This window comes from Amblyomma mixtum, chromosome 1, assembly GCF_055824585.1.
Source record: "Amblyomma mixtum isolate Tamu chromosome 1, ASM5582458v1, whole genome shotgun sequence".
In the NCBI taxonomy this organism is placed as follows: Eukaryota; Metazoa; Arthropoda; class Arachnida; order Ixodida; family Ixodidae; genus Amblyomma; species Amblyomma mixtum.
Window position 1 is genome coordinate 99149645 of NC_143012.1, and position 19203 is coordinate 99168847.

The 19203-nt window shown below is 48.2% G+C and overlaps 1 protein-coding gene across 1 annotated transcript in view; it reads right to left on the minus strand.

Moving 5' to 3' along the window:
- Positions 1–1904: 1904 nt before the first annotated feature.
- Positions 1905–19203, minus strand: part of LOC149367318 (putative peptidoglycan muropeptide transporter SLC46) — a 57255-nt gene continuing 39956 nt past the window's right edge. Inside the window, exons 2-5 of the mRNA XM_089554972.1 lie at positions 14921–15160; positions 13515–13598; positions 7460–7616; positions 1905–2290 (exon numbers count right to left, since the gene is read on the minus strand). Coding sequence (XP_089411098.1) covers positions 2191–2290; positions 7460–7616; positions 13515–13598; positions 14921–15160 — 581 coding nt within the window. The 3' untranslated portion in view covers positions 1905–2190. The remainder of the gene's footprint in view (positions 2291–7459; positions 7617–13514; positions 13599–14920; positions 15161–19203) is intronic.

Below are 19203 nucleotides of genomic sequence, written 5' to 3' on the forward strand. Positions count from 1 at the left end.
CGGTCTGTCAAAAAGGACAATGGGACAACTAACGTCTATTGAGGAAAACACAATATATCCAAGCCAAGCAGCATCAAAACCACACAATCATCAAAAGCCAAAAACCATGTCATGACAACCCCTTACATATGCCCTGTTCAAGAAATCTAACCTCATTATCAGTTAAAGCAATGGAAGGGTCCTTAACACATTCTTCCCCTCACATATCAAACATTTCATGAGACTAGGGGAAGAATGTGTCATCGACCCTTCCATTGCTTTAACTGATGATGAGGTTAGATTTCTTGAACAGGGCATCTGCAGGGGGTTGTCATGACATGGTTTTTGGCTTTTGATGAGTGTGTGGTTTTGATGCTGCTTGGCTTGGATATATTGTGTGTTTTCCTCAATAAACGTAAGTTGAGAGTCAGTGCTCGTCTTGTTTACTCTTCGTCCTCATCTTTAGAGCTGTTTATTCATTATGTCCAAGTGAAATTTTTGCCCACAATGAAAGGTTATAAGGTTCCATGTGATTTTTTAGTGCCCATAGGGCTGTTTAGCCTCTGCAAGAGCCGCATGACAGATCGCCACGCTGAGCCGCCAGGTTCATCTAAGTCTCTGTTCAGAGGGCAGTCTGCTATGGTGCGGGGGGTACGTATAAGCTGCGCGGGATCGACCTCCTGCCTGGCGCCCTTTCCTCGATGCATGCGTGTGTCTCCCGGAATTTTGATGCGCTGACAAAGTGAGAGTGGATGCTGGCGTGGTTGTGTATGAGGGGTTGCGTGATGCGACCTGGTTAAGTCGGACTTGAAGCCTGTCAGGGTGAATTTTTATTCTTTTTGTTTGTTTTCAATTTGTTTTTTTTTTTAAACTTTTTCTTTCTTTTAGCTGTTAAGTTTTTCATTTTTACTTGTTTGGCTATTTTTAATTTCGCTCGTTCTTTTTCTTTGCTCCTTTCCCTGTCAATTGTGATTTACCTTGCTTCACTTTTCTATTTCCCCCTTTTATGTACTTTTCCTGCTTTCTTAAGCCTATTATCTTGATTTTTTTTCTTTTCTCCTTGCTTTCTTTTCTTGTCTCTTCTTCCTTCCGACAGATCACCGCAACTTCCCTCCTCCTGGCCGCCTGCGAGCCTGTCTGAACAATCTTGGCACGCTGAACCCATTCATGTTTCATTTTCATTTCGTGTTCTTCTGAATCCTTCCCGGCCGCCTTGCTCTAAAAATCACTTTTTGCCCGGCCATCATTTGTGCCTTTTTTTCTCTTGTAAATGGGTTTTCTTAAATTTTCCCTTGGGCGTTGGCCCCTTTTCTTTTATTTTCAATTGGTTCGCCTGCGATAGCCTCAGGTTGGGTGCGGGCTTCCTCTCACATTTTTGTATTTTTTTTATTTCTTGAGAATTCTACAATAAAGGGTGGATGTACTTCCGGGCAATAAACGAAAAAAAAGGAGCCTTCGTAGCGTGTTCTGCGCATGCTGGTCTCACAATCTGAAAGATCTTGGCTCGATTTCCGTACCTCAAAATAAAACTTATTTGGAGGTTCTCGTGTTACAGCGATGACAACGCCAACAACGCTGGCACCGGCTTTTCTGCGACATAAGCTCCTTCACGTTCCCGCGTGAATATGGCGCCTGCCTGGATGCGGAGTTATCAAGAAGTAGCGTCCTGTCCCCGGCCAAGTCTGAGAATGAATAATGGCTGTAACCCATCCTCACGAGGCTATTACTCCAAGCGATCTCTAACACGAAAAAAACCGAAGTTAGATGGCCGTGTATGAAAATACTTGATGTGGATAAAGTGTGGCATGGTCATTTCTCCCTTTTATACCTATACGCACATAGATCAACGCATACAAAGACTCGCGGTACATCTCTGCACATCCACAATCAGCCTTCTTACCATTTGCATTGAAAGAACGACAACATTTCGTCGTGCTACATTTATTCATTTCTATGTGCGACCAAAGAGATCACACCGTTGGCGGAATGAGGTATATCACACCGTGTGCGACGTGGCTTCACACGTGACTTGTCGTTCACGTCGCTTGGGCTTGAGCGCCTGAAGGGTTCTCTTGGCACAGTTGAATCGCATACGTAACACAGAGAGCACACAAGCTGCAATCGCGGGACTGAAGTTAAAAAACAAACAAACTGCGGTGCTTTCTCGCAGTCACATCTGTCACTCGCACATCACACAGGGCCGAGTTGGGGCTAAGAGGGCACCGTCGGAGTAGGCCTGGAGTCTTGCTCACAGTCTCCGTCACTTCGAGGGAGCGAAGAGTACACGGCCACCTCTCTGTACAGGCAGTACCTGTAATGCAAGAGACGAGCTTCACTGTAGCACACCCAATGCTTCTGCAACTAACGACGGAATGTGTCCTCATTCAGGTTTTATTGCGTAAGCAATACTACGCCAGGTTTCGAGCCGTCGCGTAGCTCCCGGCTAAAGGTCAAACGGATGGAGCGCCGTTGCCATAGCAACCGTTTCAGCCGCGCTCCACCAGGCGGCAGGACCGCTACCACTTAAAAAAAATTCAGGGGGCACTTTGACTGTCTAAGTGCGTAGAGGCGAAAGCGTTTTCCGCACCACTTTCAGTGCTTCTGTGGCACTGGTGGCGTCACATGTAATTGAGTACTAATTACTAAGTGATGACAAATCACTAATTAATGGTTAATTACTGATTAATGCCTGAATACTAATTAACTGCTAATTAAGCTTAAGCTTCGCCTTTAGGAGTGGAACGCGACAGCGTGTTGTAGCGCTGCCAGGGAGTCCACGGAACGCCACCACCCGTTCGGCGCGATGCCTTGCCGTTTCAGCGCAACGGTTTTTGAGGAAAGGAAATGGCGCAGTAAATCTCTGTCATCTCGGTGGACACCTGAACCGCACCGTAGAGGAACGGAGGAAGTGGGAGTGAAAGAAGAAAGACGAAGATGGCCCGTAATGAAGAAAATAAAAATTGTATTTGAGGAAAGTAAATTACACAGTAACTGTCTCACATATCTCGGTCAAAATTCAGGGGGGGGTGCACTTTTTTGACGTAAAGTGTGATCACTGATGTGTGGTTAAGATGTTAAGCTTCGCCTCTAAGAATGGAACGCGAGAGCGTCTTGCAACGCTGCCAGGGAGTCCATAGAACGCCATCGCCCATTCGGTTCTACGCCTCGCTCGTCGGTAAATTGATTTTTGAGGAAAGAAAACGTATTTCTCTCTCATATCTCGGTGGACACCTAAATCTCGCCGGAAGGGAAGGGAGGAGGTTGGCAGTGAGCGAAGACACCGTATTCACTAGACATGCCTTTGTTCATTCCAAACCATCGAGCTGGCATGGCGGAGTGGATAGCATGCTCGTCTCGCACTCCGAAGACCGGGGTTCGACTCCCGAGCTCGACCAATTTCTTACTAGGTTTTATTTATTTATATGGCCTGACTAGAGAAGTTAATTAGGCTCATTGGGTAATTAAGCAATTAACTAAGCTCAGTCCCACTTGGAGCATCACTATATGGTCCCTTCAATTGGTTGCATGGTTACTAGCCAAAGTACAATTGGCCCCGTTTGAAATTGGCGCACTGTGACGTCACGACCGTTTCGACCAACTGAAAAGCGTGACATTCTCTGTCGACAACTGCTGCTTACAAGGCTTTCGCCTTAAAAAACTGTGTCGAGGCTGGGAATCAAACCAGGGCCTTTGGCGTTTGAGGCGGAGACGCTACCACTCCCCCACGAAGGCACAGGGTTCGAGCATGAATCAAGGCTGATCTAGGAATACATGGGTCTCGTAAATAAAATAAGAATAAAAATGGAATAAAGAATAAAAATAAAAAGAAAAGGGACAAAAATAGAAATAAGAAAAGACACAAATAAAAAATAAAATTAACACAAAGTAAAATAAATAAAAAACAACAATACTGCGCCAGGTTTCGAGCCATCGTGTAGCTCCCGGCGGTGGCCGAGGTGAAACAGATGGAGCGCCGTTGCCATAGCAACCGTTTCAGCCGCGCTCCACCAGGCTCCACGCTGCTTGCGCAACTTGCTCGGTTTAGCCAGAGCTAAACTCCAGCTAATTTCTTAACAAATTCTGCCACTTTTACCATTTTTTAAAAACAAGTTCCGTCCTTAATCACCCACGCCAAAGAGAAGGGGAGGCCGACATGACGCTAACGATTCCTAACCTGACAAACGCCTAGCGACCAGAGGACTGTGCAGCAAGCAACGGTTGCTTTGAATCGAGGCAGCGAAGCCGGTGAAGCCCGTTTTGCGAGAGAGTAAACGAGAGAAGAACGATACAGTAGCCGACATAATCAGGATGCTGATGATAAAGCCAGTGGTGTGGAGGAAGTGAACACCCGACAGATAACAAAACAGGAAGCAAAGAAAATTTGCAAGCAATGAAAACAGAAAAAGCGGCAGGCGAGTATCCGATAACTGCATATTTGTTGAAGGACTGTGGGGAGAGCGTGGTAGAAAAATTGGCTGCAGTTAACCTCCTCTCCCTCTACCCGAGCGGAGCACATCTTGTGGAGCGAGCGGCTAAGGCAGCGGCGTCGACGGCTGCGCCATCTGTTCGAACGCGGCTGCGGCGTTCCTAGGCAACGGCTGCTCAAGGTCGTTCGTGGGCCACGGCATACGGCTGGAGTGCGACCACGCGACGAGTCGGGCTGGCTGGCGTAGTGTTGCTTTCGCAACAAAACTTGCCATTCTCCATACTCAGTGCCTCACGACTTCGAGCGCGCCGGTATCTTGGAAGACGGTAACATTAACTCAAAACATAAGAACGGGGACTTCAAGGACTTTAAAAATAACAGACCGATCCGCTTACCGTTCGTTGCGTTCAAGGTATTTACTGAGGTAATCGCTAATGGTATTATATGACCTTTAGACGTCAGTAAACCAGAAGATCGGGCTGTCTTCCGGAAAGGTTACTCGACAACACACAATATTCACACCACCAACAAGATGGTAGGGAAATGATGGGAATGTGGCCAACTCCTATATATAGAGTTCATAAATTGCGAGAAAGCGTTTCCCTCGGTAGAAACCTCGGTAGTCATGCAGGCAATGCGTAACCAGTGTGTCCACGTTAGAGAGACAGGGCAGGCCGATGGTTTCTGACATACACAAAGAGAGCGAAGAAAGGGAAATAAAACTGCGACAAACTTTAAAATTTCAATCGGGAAGGATGCCAGGCAGGGAGACACGTCTCTCCTTGTCCTGTTCACAGCGTGTTTGCAAGAGTTAGGGCTAAGAATTAATGGAGAATATCATAGTGATCCGCTGGACATTGCCTTGCTAAGTAAAACTTTTGGCAAGGCATGATCGAAGACCTAGACAGGCAAAGGAGAACGAGGGGTATAAAAATGAAAAAAAAAACATGAAAAAAATGTCTGGACGCTTACCACTGGTCAACGCGAGATTCAGTGACAGTTTGTACTTTACGATATGTTGTGGCAGAGCATATGAGAGCGACCTTACATCTGCATAGTTCTAGGGCGCTCTTTTTACTTTTCCACACAGTCGTTTTTCGTCTAGGTCTGCTTCCAGTCTGCCGCTCTATAATCTCAGCGCCGCCAGTGATACTCTCCTCGCTAGGCGCATTTCGCAGCAGCTGTCGCAGATGGACCGCGATACATTGCTCCCTTCTCGCCATACCCTTCCTTCCGCGGTAACCCCGTTCCGGATGGTACGCCTTTCTACACTAGTGCCGTGCCCTCCTTTCACGGCAGGTCACTGGTGCATTGGAGTCATTGGTGCAACTGTGTGCAATTGGTGCAACACGGACAAAGGGAGAAAAACAGGACGGGAGCTAACTTGATTGTAAGTTAGCGCCCGTCCAGTTTGTCTCCCTGTGTCCGTGTCTGTTTAGCGCTATGTGGAAAGTGAACCGCCACCAACTCGCCCAAGCTTCTGCTCTGGCAGTAGCAAGCTCTCTTGCAAGAAATTCACATTCATTGGTATCAATCACAAGAAAACCACATTTAGTACGTGGGGTTTAGCGTACCGAAGAGGCACACTGGCTATGGAAGACACCGTGAACGAGTGCTCTAGATTAATTTGAGCCGCCTAGGGCTAATTAAGTGCAGTAACATTACATAGCACACGGACGTCTGTTGCATTCCGCCATCATTTAAATGAAACCGTAACAGTCAGAATTCGAAACCGCTATCTTGAGCTCAACAGCAAAACTCAACAACCACTGAGCCAATCACAAGTTAATGAAATAGGGACGTGTCCGTCGGAAGTAAAGAAAAATCATAGCAAAAAAAATGCACAAAAATTCCGAAGAAACTGAGAAGACAGCACATTTGAATGCACTTTAACACTTTAAGGCGAATGCAAGAAGACGACGCACTGATCAAAGGGATGCGAAAATTGTGCGACTCGTGCAGCACAGGCAAGAACAATGCCCAATTCGTTCAAGCTAACAGTCCTACTACTTTAGCATTAGGCCCTCTCGGCTGCGCCTGTCACTGTTTGCACTGCTTTATTTCTTCATACTGTACATCCCTTGCCGTAAATACCCCGGCCACGGTGCAATGCAGTGTTGTAGCTTCTTTTGGTCCTGCAGCATTGCAAATGACTAGGAGGCTAAAGATATTGCCAGCCTCTCCCTTCGGAAGGTTACGACCTTCCAGTCTCCACGGCAGAGATTAGAAGAAAACATCTTGATTGGCGTATTTTTGAGAAAGGTAACACATTATCCCTTTAATTGCTATTTTATTTCATCTGTCATGTTTTTAATAAGGTCGCATTGTGTCCTATGCCTCATAACTCTCTCTGCTTCTACGAACGTCCAGGTGCTTCTTTTAGTCTTCGCGCACGATATTCCCTTCTCCCAAATTTATCCTCCTTTACTTTTCTTTCTTGTCTTTTCTTGTCTTACATGACTTTCTTGTCTTTCGTTATGCTTTCACGTCATGGTATTTCCTCTGACTTTAGGAGCCTCTCTTGCATGCTGCATTAAGAAATTACTTCGGAAACTGCAGCCCTTATAAAGATCCTCTATAGGCAGTCTATACATTTCTTATAGACTCGATTGCCTTAGCATAGATTTCTTTTTGTCTATTCGTAGTGTATAGACTGTCCATAGACAAAAAGCTACTGCAAGTGTATGGCCATTAACCTATAGATTGTCTACAGACTGTCTATAGGATTTGCATTGCCTACAGACTATTCTGTAGTATTTGTCTATAGATTGGCTTATTGGGGTTTAACGTCCCAAAGCGACTCAGGCTATGAGGGGCGCCGTAGTGAGGGGCTACTGAAATTTCGACCACCTGGGGTCCTTTAACGTGCACTCACATCGCACAGTACACGGGCCTCTAGAATTTCGCCTCCATGGAAATTCGACCGCCGCAGCCGTATTTGTCTATAGAGGGTCTATACACTTTATAGACAGAAGTCTGGACAGTCTATAGACTGTCTAAGAATTTTTTTGTAAGAGTGGTACGAGAAGGCAGCCGTCGCCGGCGGCAACTCACGTGACAGCGCAGAGCGGGACGACCATGAGTCCCGCGGAGATGAAGAAGGGCAGGCCGGCGTCGATCTCGAGCACGGCGTTGAATACCAGGCTGGAAAAGAGGTTACCCGCGATGGGCACCAGGGACTCGCACGAGCTCCAGAAGGAGAACACCTTGCCTGCAAAGCAGGAGACGGAGCATATTATTAGGGCGCGCTGCGGTGAGCTAGGGTGGTCGCGTGGTAGGTGGGCGTCCATTGCTTACCCCGTAGGCGACACTCGGGCGTGTAATTAAGCGACTATCTCAGCTACGCATCTAGCTGCCCCAAAACAACACTTCCAATTTATTAAGGCGGAATCCTTTAATGCCTCATCGTTGTAAGCTGGAGTTACCGAATGAAATGTCACGCTTTTCTATTGGTCGAAATGGTCGTGACGTCACAGTGCACGGATTTCAAACGGGCCAATTGTAGTTTGGCTAGTAATCATGCAACCAATTAAAGGGATGGTATAGTGATGCTCCAAGTAAGTGGGACTGAGTTTAGTTAATTAGTTAACCAATTAACCTTACTAACACATTTTTCCAGTCAGACCAGATTAATAAACAAAACAGAGTAGGAAATTGGTCGAGTTTGGGAATCGAAACAGGGTCTCCGGAGTGCGAGACGAACACGCTAACCACTCCGCCATGCCAGCTCGATGGTTTGGATGAACAAAGGCGCGTCTAGCGAACACGATGTCTTCGTTCACTCCCACCTTCCTCCCTTTCCTTACGGCGAGGTTCAGGTGTCCATCGAGATATGCGAGAAAAATACATTTCCTTTCCTCAAAAACCAATTTACCGACGAGCAAGGCGCAGAGCCGAACGGGCGATGGCGTTTTGTGGACTCCCTGGCTGCGTTGCAAGACGCCGTCGCGTTCCACTCTGAGAGGGGAAGCTTAACATCTTAACCACACATCAGTGATACAAGCAGCAACACCACGCTTAAGGGTTTCGCCTCAACGCACTTTAGGTCAACAAAGCCCCCCCACCCCCCCCCCCCCCCCCCCTGAATTTTTTTGCGCTTGCTGACTGCACCACAATTTGCAAGTCGTACAGCCCGCTGCTATGTTTCGTCCCGATAAATTCGGAAACAAGATACCGCCGTTGAATGGCATCTTTCAAAGAAAGAAAAGGAAGAAATGGTGCACTGCACATGCAATCCTAAGCGAAGACGGCAGCACAGAAGCAAGGTCCTGTTTGACAGTTGGATGGGAGACGGGATGTTCGGAGGTGGGGAGGCTCGCGACTTTTGCAGTGTCCAGCAAGTTAGCAGTAGTCGCGTGTATATGAATGCGACAGGGGCGCATAGCCTTTTCTGAAGTATCTCAAGGAGCCGACGCGCCACTGTTTAGATGCACCACATCAAGTCTGTCGATCTAATCCTGCCTGGCGGATTAGCGCAACGTGCTCTCTCGGCGTATTTTCGCTGTTTACACGAGTGTGAGAGGCCAGAAAGTTCATAAGACGCGTAGCTGTCGCCGTCATGTAAACGCGTCTAGTGATAAAACAACCTATAAGGTTTCCTGAGCACCCTTCTTGCGCTTGAATACGCCGGTGAGAGCCCGGCAAGCTTGCTTTCACAAAGCATTTACCTTACTTCCTTGACTTGTGTTTAGGTCTGTACTCAGTGAAAGCTCGCTTTAAGCCTCTCTAATGTTTCGAATCTGCATGCATGCGGCGACGAGCGGCGAAGCTCTAGAAGCCCGTGTACTGTGCGATGTCAGTGCACGTTAAAGAACCCCAGGTGGTCGAAATTTCCGGAGCCCTCCACTACCGCGTCCCTCATAGCCTGAGTCGCTTTGGGACGTTAAACCCCAATAAACCAAACCAAACCAAACCAAACCGACTTAGTTCGTTGCTCCCTACTGCTGCCATTTGTGTTCATAAGGCTGAAATGCAAGATGCATGCTGCCACAAGTTCTCCCCAGCCTTGCGCTTAAAGTGGAGCTACTCTTCCGGTGAGCGAACAGGTCTCGCCGGAGGCATCCTGTGCATTGACTTTATTCGACACGAAAAGATAATTTCATTTCACTAGTTATCAGACTGAGGCGCGCTCCTGTGCTCTATATTTGCGCAATGAATTCTTAATTTTTTTCTGCCGTTGAATAAATGACAACCACTGCGGTTTTATTCCAATTGAAGATACCTTCCTCGCGGAGCGGGGAGGCGACCATCTAGGAGGTGCACATCTTTCGCAGCACTGCGCTGAGTGCTTCGTGTGTAATCGTGCGGCAGAACATGGGCCGGGGCAAAAAAGATTGCCAGCAATGCAAGAAGTGTGAGCCACGGCTTCGGGAGATAAAGGTTCTGGGCAGGAGTGGAGATACAAAGGCGCGGGAGCTTTTGGAAGCATTCCACATTAGAAAGAAGGGATTAGATTGTGTAAGTGATACTTCGGTCCGCCTTTTCAAGACAGATATCATATCTTGAACGGTTTTGTTGATGCCTTGTCGTAACGGTTTTTTGCGCACGCCTTAAATTTTCTATATATTTGCTGGCTTTGCAGTAAATAAACTCAGATGAAGTTAGCGCATGTCCTGTGTCAGTCTCTCTTGTGTACGTCTTGCTGTAGTACTATTACCATTTCAGTCTAAAATAATGTACCATCTAGCCCAAATTGAAGTTCTTCTAAACCATCTAAGTCTGCACACGCTGAACTCAGCGGGCTAGGAGACAAGGCGTGGTGGTTGGATCCGAATTTATTCCGGCCACGTGGACTTCTCTAAACTCACGAGACGGGGGGCGTCCTCACATTTCACTTGGGAGACTTAACAGAACTTCTTGTTGGGCTGGCCGGTAATTCACTGTAATATAAACGCGCCAAACCCCCCTTCCAAACACACACGCACGCACGCGCACGCGCGCACACACACACACACACACACACACACACACACGCACGCGCACGCGCACGTGCACGCGCGCACACACACGCGCACACGCACACGCGCGCACACACACGCGCACACACACGCGCACACACACGCGCGCACACGCGCACACACGCACGCGCACGCGCACACGCGCACACACGCACACACGCACACACGCACACGCACACGCACACACACACACACACACACACACACACACACACACACACACACACACACACACACACACACACACACACACACACACAAGAACGGGACGGGACGGAGCGCCTCCCGGAGATAGACACGCGCCTTAAAACGCGTGCCTTGCCTGGCGAGCCGCACTGTCATCCTCACAGCGCCCCGGCGCCGCGCATTCGAGAGAAGAGCTCGGCTCGAGTCGTGCGCGTGTGCCGGGTCCGCAGACAGGAAGCAGTCTGGCTTCGGATAACAATGAAATCCCGCCCACTGCTAGGGCGCAGCACAGATGGCGGAACAGGATGGAGCAGCTGTCGCGTCGACAGGTCTCGTGAGTGAGCACGTGCAGCCTTCTAATGGAAGCTGTGCCGACGGAACTACTGCTGCCGCGCGTCGCCTGCGCTCGGTGACGTCAGGGTCAGGCGCTCCAGACGGCGGGACTCGCTGTCATCATCACGCGACTTCGATGTCACAGACGCAATTCATGCAGGCACCACACAGACCGGGGCTCAGGAAAAGCGAATCCTATCGGAACTTAAAAAGGTCAACTTGTTCCGTAAGGGCGTGGTGTGAACGAAAGCCGTTCGTATGCTTCGCTCGGCTTTCCCCATATACAATATTCTGTGTGTATGCGCGGCACGTATTCTTCTCGTCTCTGATTTTTCCCTCTCTCTTTTAGCAGCGCTGCCCTTGGAGCTGCCGCCTCCTGTCTGTCTCGTATAGTTTCCAGACAAACTATCAACAACGACGACGACGCAGCAATAATGACAACAGTTCGACGCCCTCATCTGGTAGATTCCTCTGCTAGAATGTGAATTCACTACTTTTCCTTTTCAGTATTTTTTCTTTTGTACAAATTCTAGCTGTACGTCCCAAAATTATCAAAATACTCCATTCCCTGTACATGAGCGCGTTTATATCCGCTATGCACCCTGGCCAATCCCCCGCCGTGGGTATGTGCCATTAAGCCTGAGGACATCATCATCATCATCGTCCTCGTAAAGTTGGGCGTTCGGACTGTACATGCGCATAAGTATTTTTTTCCTCTGTGTTGTTGGTCATGTTGAGAGTGTGACGGAGTCCCCTCTGACCGGGAGGGTACATATGAAAACAAAAGAGACGCCGACCAGTAAAAAAAAAAAAAAAGATTGTTGAAGCTTCAGCTTCCGTAAGCCTTGTTCCCAAATTCGTCGTCTCTTTTGTTTTCAAATGGGGTTCTCGGTTGTCGACGAAAGCGGCCGAGGAAGACGAGCGTAGCACACACGCATGCAATTGTGTACACCTTGTCTTTGCACTTCATCATCATCTGGCACTTGTGCTTTTTTGCTTTCGCCCATTCTTCTGCGAAAGCCCAGTGACCGTAGACTGCGTTCATTTCAGACAGACGACGCTCCCCTTCCTCTGGTGAACAAATAAAGCCCCCACCCTTTTCCTTGTATCCAGGACATTTAAGGCACAGGTGGAAAATATTGGGGGGAAGGGGAGGGAGGGTCTTGAGTTTCACCTCCAAGGGCAATAGCGTTCCGACAGCGGCTTATCTTGCCCATGCAAACACAGACACTGTTTCCATATTACGTGAAAGACCAGACGACAAACATACAAATCCCCAATTCAACCAAACCGTACGAGCGTGGTGCAGGACCCACCTGACTCGGAAGTCAAGGGTCAGGGGTTTGATCTCCGAGCTATTGCCCCAATCTTATTTTTAGCGTAATTCATTTACTTTTTATAGTTGCATGTCGTCATGGCTTTTGTGTCATATTGCACTAGTTTTGAAATGTTTTAATCCCTTTTCATTTCACAGCTCCGATCGTCCCGACCAATCCGACTTTACCGCACACACCGGCGACGAACAGGACTTTTAGCGCTATGGCGCTAATACGGAGTGAACGTACATAAACTGAAATCGCAACACCACTCATACTGAAGCTAAGCGGCGAGGGTCCTAAATGCGGCCCTTCGGCTACACCGTTTTGTTACGGACGCAGGGGACGCTGCAACGCTCTTGTCTTGTATTTTTTCAGTGACTTTTCAGTTTCTGGTCACATCAATTATGCATTGTTTGCGTATTTTGCTAGAAAATTTTTATAACGGACCATGTATATGGTGAGCGTCCCCTAGAGTTTACAGGCGCAAAAATTTGGAATAACCTACCACATGACCTAAAGACTGCCTACAACTTTTCCTCTGGAATAAAAAATTATTACCTTAATAAGGATGACACACTTTGAGTTCGTACTTTCATTTATTACTACACTTCTTAGATATCTGCCAGATAATATTTTCATGTAGCCGATCACTGATACCTTGATTTATATATAGATTTATACATTTGTGTCTATTGTAAAAAAAAAAGCTTTGTGATTAAAAAGTGTGTACCGAATTCTGTTTAACGTCTTCTCGTGTGTTGTACCCTTTTGATGCTTTGAAAAGACTTACCAGCTATTTTCCCCTAGCTTTTTGTTATGCCTTAATTCTTGTGTAAGTTCTACGCGTTTTGTTTGATCTGTAAGTTTTTAGTTTATACAATCTGTATATATGTGTTTCTTTTGTTGATGCTCTTACAAGTGTTGAGAGTGATGTATAGCTTTCTGTATACTAACTTACTCTGTCTTTATTTTCGGATATTGTTGCCTGCATGCTTGTATAATACCTTTTTCTATTGGATCTATTACTAGCCGTCGGCTATGGGTCCGAGCAGTGTTTGCGTATATTTGTGTAGCGACAAAGAGCAATAAATAAATGAAATGAATGAATGAACCCCCACCCCAAGCCTAAGGGCAAAATACTTGTATCCGGAGCAACCCAACACCTTCGAAGAATTCCATCGGCGCAAAAACCTAAACCGGAAAACGACGAGGGCGTCTGGTAGTCGAACTATGGCCGCTTCTGGCCAATCCTTGGGCAGCAAATGCACTGCCTGGCAAAAGTACGTTCAAGTGCGGCCGTACGAGCATACGTACCGGCCTCGTCCTTGCTGATGAGCTTGGACACATTGGAGAGGATGGCCACGGGTGTCACGCTGGTCAACGAACCGAGCGCACAGCCTGCGAGGAAGAAAAAAATTGCGGAGCACTGCAGCCTGCTGCGCTGGAGAAGTGCGAAAGCGTTTTGCGCTTGAACATCGGCAACTTTTTTTGCAACTCACCGTTGTCACGTGACACTTATCACGTGACCCTTGGATGACGTCAGCAACTTTTCTTTTTTTTGCAGTTCATCATTGTTCAACACCAGTACAGATTCCCAACACACTTTGCCGTGATACACACCGCAACGCGCTCACTTCGTGCCCCTATAACACGCTTGAACCGACTACCCGCGCATTTAATGATGAAAGGCAGGCTGCTCTTACTAAGGAGGTTTTGATTTGGTTTCGTTTACGGGGTTTAACGTCCCAAAGCGACTCAGGCTATGGGAGACGCCGTAGTGGAGGGCTCCGGAAATTTCGACCACCCGGGGTTCTTTAACGCGCACTGACATCGCACAGTACACGGGCCTCTAGAATTTCTCCTCCAAAGAAATTCAACCGCCGCGGCCAGTATGGAACCCCCGTCTTTCGGGTCAGCAGCCGAGCACCATAACCACTGAGTCACCGCGGCGGCCAATTATGAAAGGCAGGCTGCTCTTTCTAAGGAGGCCTTAGAAATTCATTGTGGAGGTGATACGTACACTGAACCACCAGGTGTTCTCGGTACTTTCTTTGGCTATTAAATGCGACTTTTTGGTGGCAATAGTAACCCCATCAGTAGGTCCGATTTCAGTGACTTAAAAGAAGCATTTCCTCTTCTTGAAGATGAACAGCGTGCAGTGATTGAGGGATATATTACATTAGACGAGGTCAAATCGCCCATTTTTCTCTACAGGGACACAAGTCTCCTGGCCCGGACGGTCTAATTATGTAGTTCTGCAAAACGATACAATTTGTACCTCCCTCTCACAAACGGACTGGCCAACCTGGGCCAGTCTTTTGTCTCTCCTTGCAAAACTTTGCTTCACTTTTATAAGGTCCATTACCTTGCCTTTATTCCTCCTTTTGCACTGCAAAACGGGCCACCCTAGGTGTCATAGCAGCGTGACAGGGAGACAGTCCCCTCCCTGACAAAAATTTCTTTAAACTCTCCATAGACTGTCCACAGACTTTAGTCAATCAAATCCATGGGCTTGCTATACACATATTGTTCACACAATATACAGAGTTATGGCCGTGCACTTTTACTGGAGTTTTGTCTAGAGACAGTATGTACACTATGAATAGACAAAAACAAATATGTACAGGAAGGCAACAGAGTCCACAAAAATTCTATAGAAAGTATATAGACGACTTTCATAGGGGCTACGCCCTGGAAGGCGGGGGTGTGGACATGCTCACCCATGTAGAACATCCAGGGCTCGCGCGAGAAGCCCTTGATGACCAGGAAGGCGGTCATGGAGAGGATTCCCGCCATGGCCATGACTAAGTCCGGCAGCTTGAGCACGCGGCTGCAGAAGCCGATGAAGAGGCCCGAGCAGACGATGTCCAGCGCCCCGAAGCCGGCCGCCATGTTGGAGTACATGGCCACGCTCCAGTGGAAGCGGCGCAGCGAGAAGTAGAACGAGATGCTCTTGCCGGCTGCACAGCAGAGAAGAGAGAGAGACAGCAGTTAGTGACACGCGCCGTAGGAATAGCACCCACGGTCGTGAGGTTGCATTCCACAACTCGCACTATTTACCGAAAAAGTTTACACGGGTCCTATAGTGGCGGTACAGCAAGGCCTCGCACGCGGAACTCCCTATTCACCTGAGAAGCCGTCGTCTGCGATGAATTACTTGCATAAAAACAGCGCAGTAGACGGGACCAAGAAGAGAGAACACACAGACAAAGGCGCTGACTGTCAACTGTCAGTTGATAAATTCGCCCCTGTCAACTGTCAGTTGACAGTCAGCGCCTGTGTCTGTTTGTTCCCTCTTCTTGGTCCCGTCTACTACGCTGTTTTTATGCAAGTAATGTACCAACTAGCCCGGCTTATTCCTCTCTTGGATGAATTACAGTCCTCGAAGGCCAAATGACGCCCTGAATTGGCAAAGCAGAACGGACACGATTTGCAGCGTCCTGCCTCAGGGCCGAATTTATGGGTCACTCCTGTAGGCGGCGTTATGACGGGGTGACCCATCTGCCCCTCCCCCTATTTTATTACGCCCTGTTATTGGGCATAATAAAAGAGTTCATCACCACCCTATAAATCGGCATTTCGTGCCTTATGGGACGTTATATTTTGGTCCATGCACGTATAAGAGCGGGTGCCTTAGGGGTGGTGTGTGCAACTGACAAATAATCCGCCGTAAACCATAAACTGTCCGTTTACACGACTGCTGGTAGTGAACCTGGAAGCAATGATCAGACAAAGCCGAAGCTTCCATGCATTAGTTCCTGTCACACCTCAGAGAAATGGCCGTAGGAGAGCCAGACGAGCCACGAGCATTGTAACGAACTTGATTCTTCGCGACCATCTCTTGAGCCTTTCTTTCACCTGATCAAGGATTTGATTTGGGCTAAGATTCAACATCTTTGCGACCCGTTTTTCTGCCAAATGTACTTTCAGCAAAATTTTCGCCGCTGCACATCTGGTATGTATGTAAAATGAACTGGTTTTTAAGTAATCGGCGATTTCTCAAACCCGACGTGACAGCTATTGTGCATTGCTGCTATACGAGTATTATCAGCGCATGAAGTTTGACTAGTCGGTTTCACATAACTACAAAAAAAAAATCCACACAGATTGTTTACTACATTCGCATCAGTGCGAAAGCACGGATTTGTGCTACGCAGAAGAGGACGGTGAGCAGGCAGTGCCGCGGGACGGAGCGCTCGCGCTAGGCCAGTTACGAACGCCTGTCGCCTCTAGCGCCCCTAATGTCATCCTTTTCGGAATCTATCGCTTTCAGCGTTTTCAGTACCTAACCACCGCATGCAACGATCCCTTGCTCTCAGCACTGACTACCAACCAGTATCTCATGCATCCATGGAATGCTCATGCGCGTAAATCCCGGCAGTGTGAGGTAGCGATGACTCTCATGCGGTGCAGGATTCCCCGCTTAAATCGTTACTTAAGGTGATGAGGGTTCAGTCCCACAAACCTCTGCGCGGGTTACGGAGAAAAAAAGTGATTCAGTGTGTTGGTGAGACATTACAAAAACTTGAAGCGAGTGGAGGGCTCCGGAATAACTTCGACCGCCTGGGGATCCTTAACGTGCACTGACATCTCACAGCACACGGGCGCCTCTTGCGTTTCGCCTCCATCGAAACGCGGTCGCCGCGGTCGGGTTCGAACCCGGGTACTCTGCCTCAGTAGAAGGCGCTCGCTCGCTCGACAGCGTACCCCAGTTCCTCAACGTACTAGCTTCGTTTCTTGCCGGTAGGCTGAGATAAAGGAGTAAGAAGGATCCTTGGGTTTCTGCACGACATCGCCGCAGACACCATAGAAAGCGCTACTGACAGCCGTCGCTGTAAAAGGGCTACCATCGCGCACATCTCGACTTACTGAACAAGCGAAAGGAAACAATCGTCGGCTTATTACAGAGAAGTGTGTGACACAGAATGGCATATCGAAGAGTAAAAGGCGATATATCCGGATACATGTCCGAAAGCGTTCGACTTGGGTCCTCAAAGAATGCCACCAAAATATTTTTCAATCCCTTTCTAGGAAACTGTCACTTTCCGCAGATCATGAGCCAACAAAATGTTCGCTCCAACCAAACCATGTTACGGCTTAGAGCATCTTCATTCGAGGTCTAGCGCTTTTCCGTCCAATTGCCCGCATTCTGCGTGTCATTTAACTATCAGAAAAGCAGAGAAAACTATTGTGAAATAAATGCCCACTTGTGCGACTGGCCACAAGATTACACGCTTTGGCAGACTCAAAACGAATTGAAATGAAAGCTGAGAAAATTTGTTAATGAAGTGGAAATGAGCCAAAAGAGAGCTTGGAGATAGCGAATATGCAACAAGCTGAAACGCCACCACTGATGGTCCGCTTGGTATTTTCCTGTGCGTGTTAGGATAACCGCGTGCTTATGCCACGCGCAGTGCGCTGTTGCTGATTGCGCTGCCCTGAAGAAGAAAACACTTCAGACTTCACGACCTTACCCGCGGCGGAGGTCACCAACCGCAGCTGCACCATAAGCCGTACTGTACATGGACATGTCTCTCAAGTCCCATGTCAATCACGTCCCCATACTTTACACATACATGATCATACATGATAGGTGCAACGTTAAGAGATCGGAAGAGGGCGGAGTGGGTGAGGGAACAAACGCGTGTTAACGACATCCTAGTCGAAATCAAGAGGAAGAAGTGGGCTTGGGCAGGGCATGTAATGCGAAGGCAAGATAACCGCTGGTCCTTAAGGGTAACGGAGTGGATTCCAAGAGAAGGAGAACGTAGCAGGGGGCGGCAGGAAGCTAGATGGGCGGATGAGTGTAAGAAGTTTGCGGGAACACGGTGGCAAAGGACAGGGTCAATTGAAGAGGTATGGTAGAGGCCTTTGCCCTGTAGTGGGCGTAGTCAGGCTGATGATGATGATGACATGGCACATTCTTCAGAGTGCCCCTTGTCCGTCCTGAACAGCCATCCCAGTTTGCCCCTTCCTCAGCCAACATGGTCGGGGAGGGGGCTACCCATTCTTCAGAAGAGCCACTTTACTGGTCACATGAATGATTTCCCTGTGGATCACATAGCCAAGCTTGGCGCGTTCTCAAAGCGCCCGCTACTGCTTACTTGGAGACATTATTTTAACTGCCCATAACAACACTGCTGAAGACCTCGGCAACGGCGTGCGAAAGCGGGTTCGCTTAGCCTAAAGGAGCCTCCTACGAAGCTATTCGCTATAAAAGGATCCCGACGGTTAGCTTGGGACACGGCAAAATTAAAACAGCAAAAGCATACGCCGAAGCACACGACGGCCAGTGAGGATAGATGCAGGGATCCACTGTACGCGGAAGACGAAGGGCAAAAAAGCCAAACCTTGCCCTGCTTTTTATTCTTTTTATTTATTTACAAATACTGCCGGCAGCAGCGCTGCCCAAGCAGGATAGGGTTACATGTGCTGCAGTTGCACTGGAGCAAATATGTTTTCATTGGAATATTCAGCAACAAATGCACGCAAACAGTTCCACTGACGTGTTGTGAGGGAAAAGTATGAATTATGGAAAAGTTTTGTCCTGGGGAAGTATGGGCTTTCTACTTTGGAGTGGTTCCGTAAACTGGATCTCTAAGCGGCCGCTAAAATATAGGTATCACGTGACAAAGGACATGGACAGAGGCAACACTGATAGTGGCCACCACTTTCATGGTTTGGTTTGGTTTGGTTTGGTTTATTGGAAAGCGACTGAGGCTATGAGAGACGCCGTCGTGAAGGGCTCCGGAAATTTCGACCACCTGGGGTTCTTTAGCGTGCACTGACATCGCATAGCACACGGGCCTCTAGAATTTCGCCTTCATCGAAATTCAGCCGCCGCGGCCGGGATCGAACCCGCGTCTTTCGGGTCAGCAGCCGAGCGCCGTAACCACTGAGCCACCGCGGCGGCGCCCACTTTCATGGGAATGATCATGCACTATTCTGAGTCGCGCTCGTGGGTTCATTGGTCAGTGGTGGGGCCAAGATCCTAATTACGAAA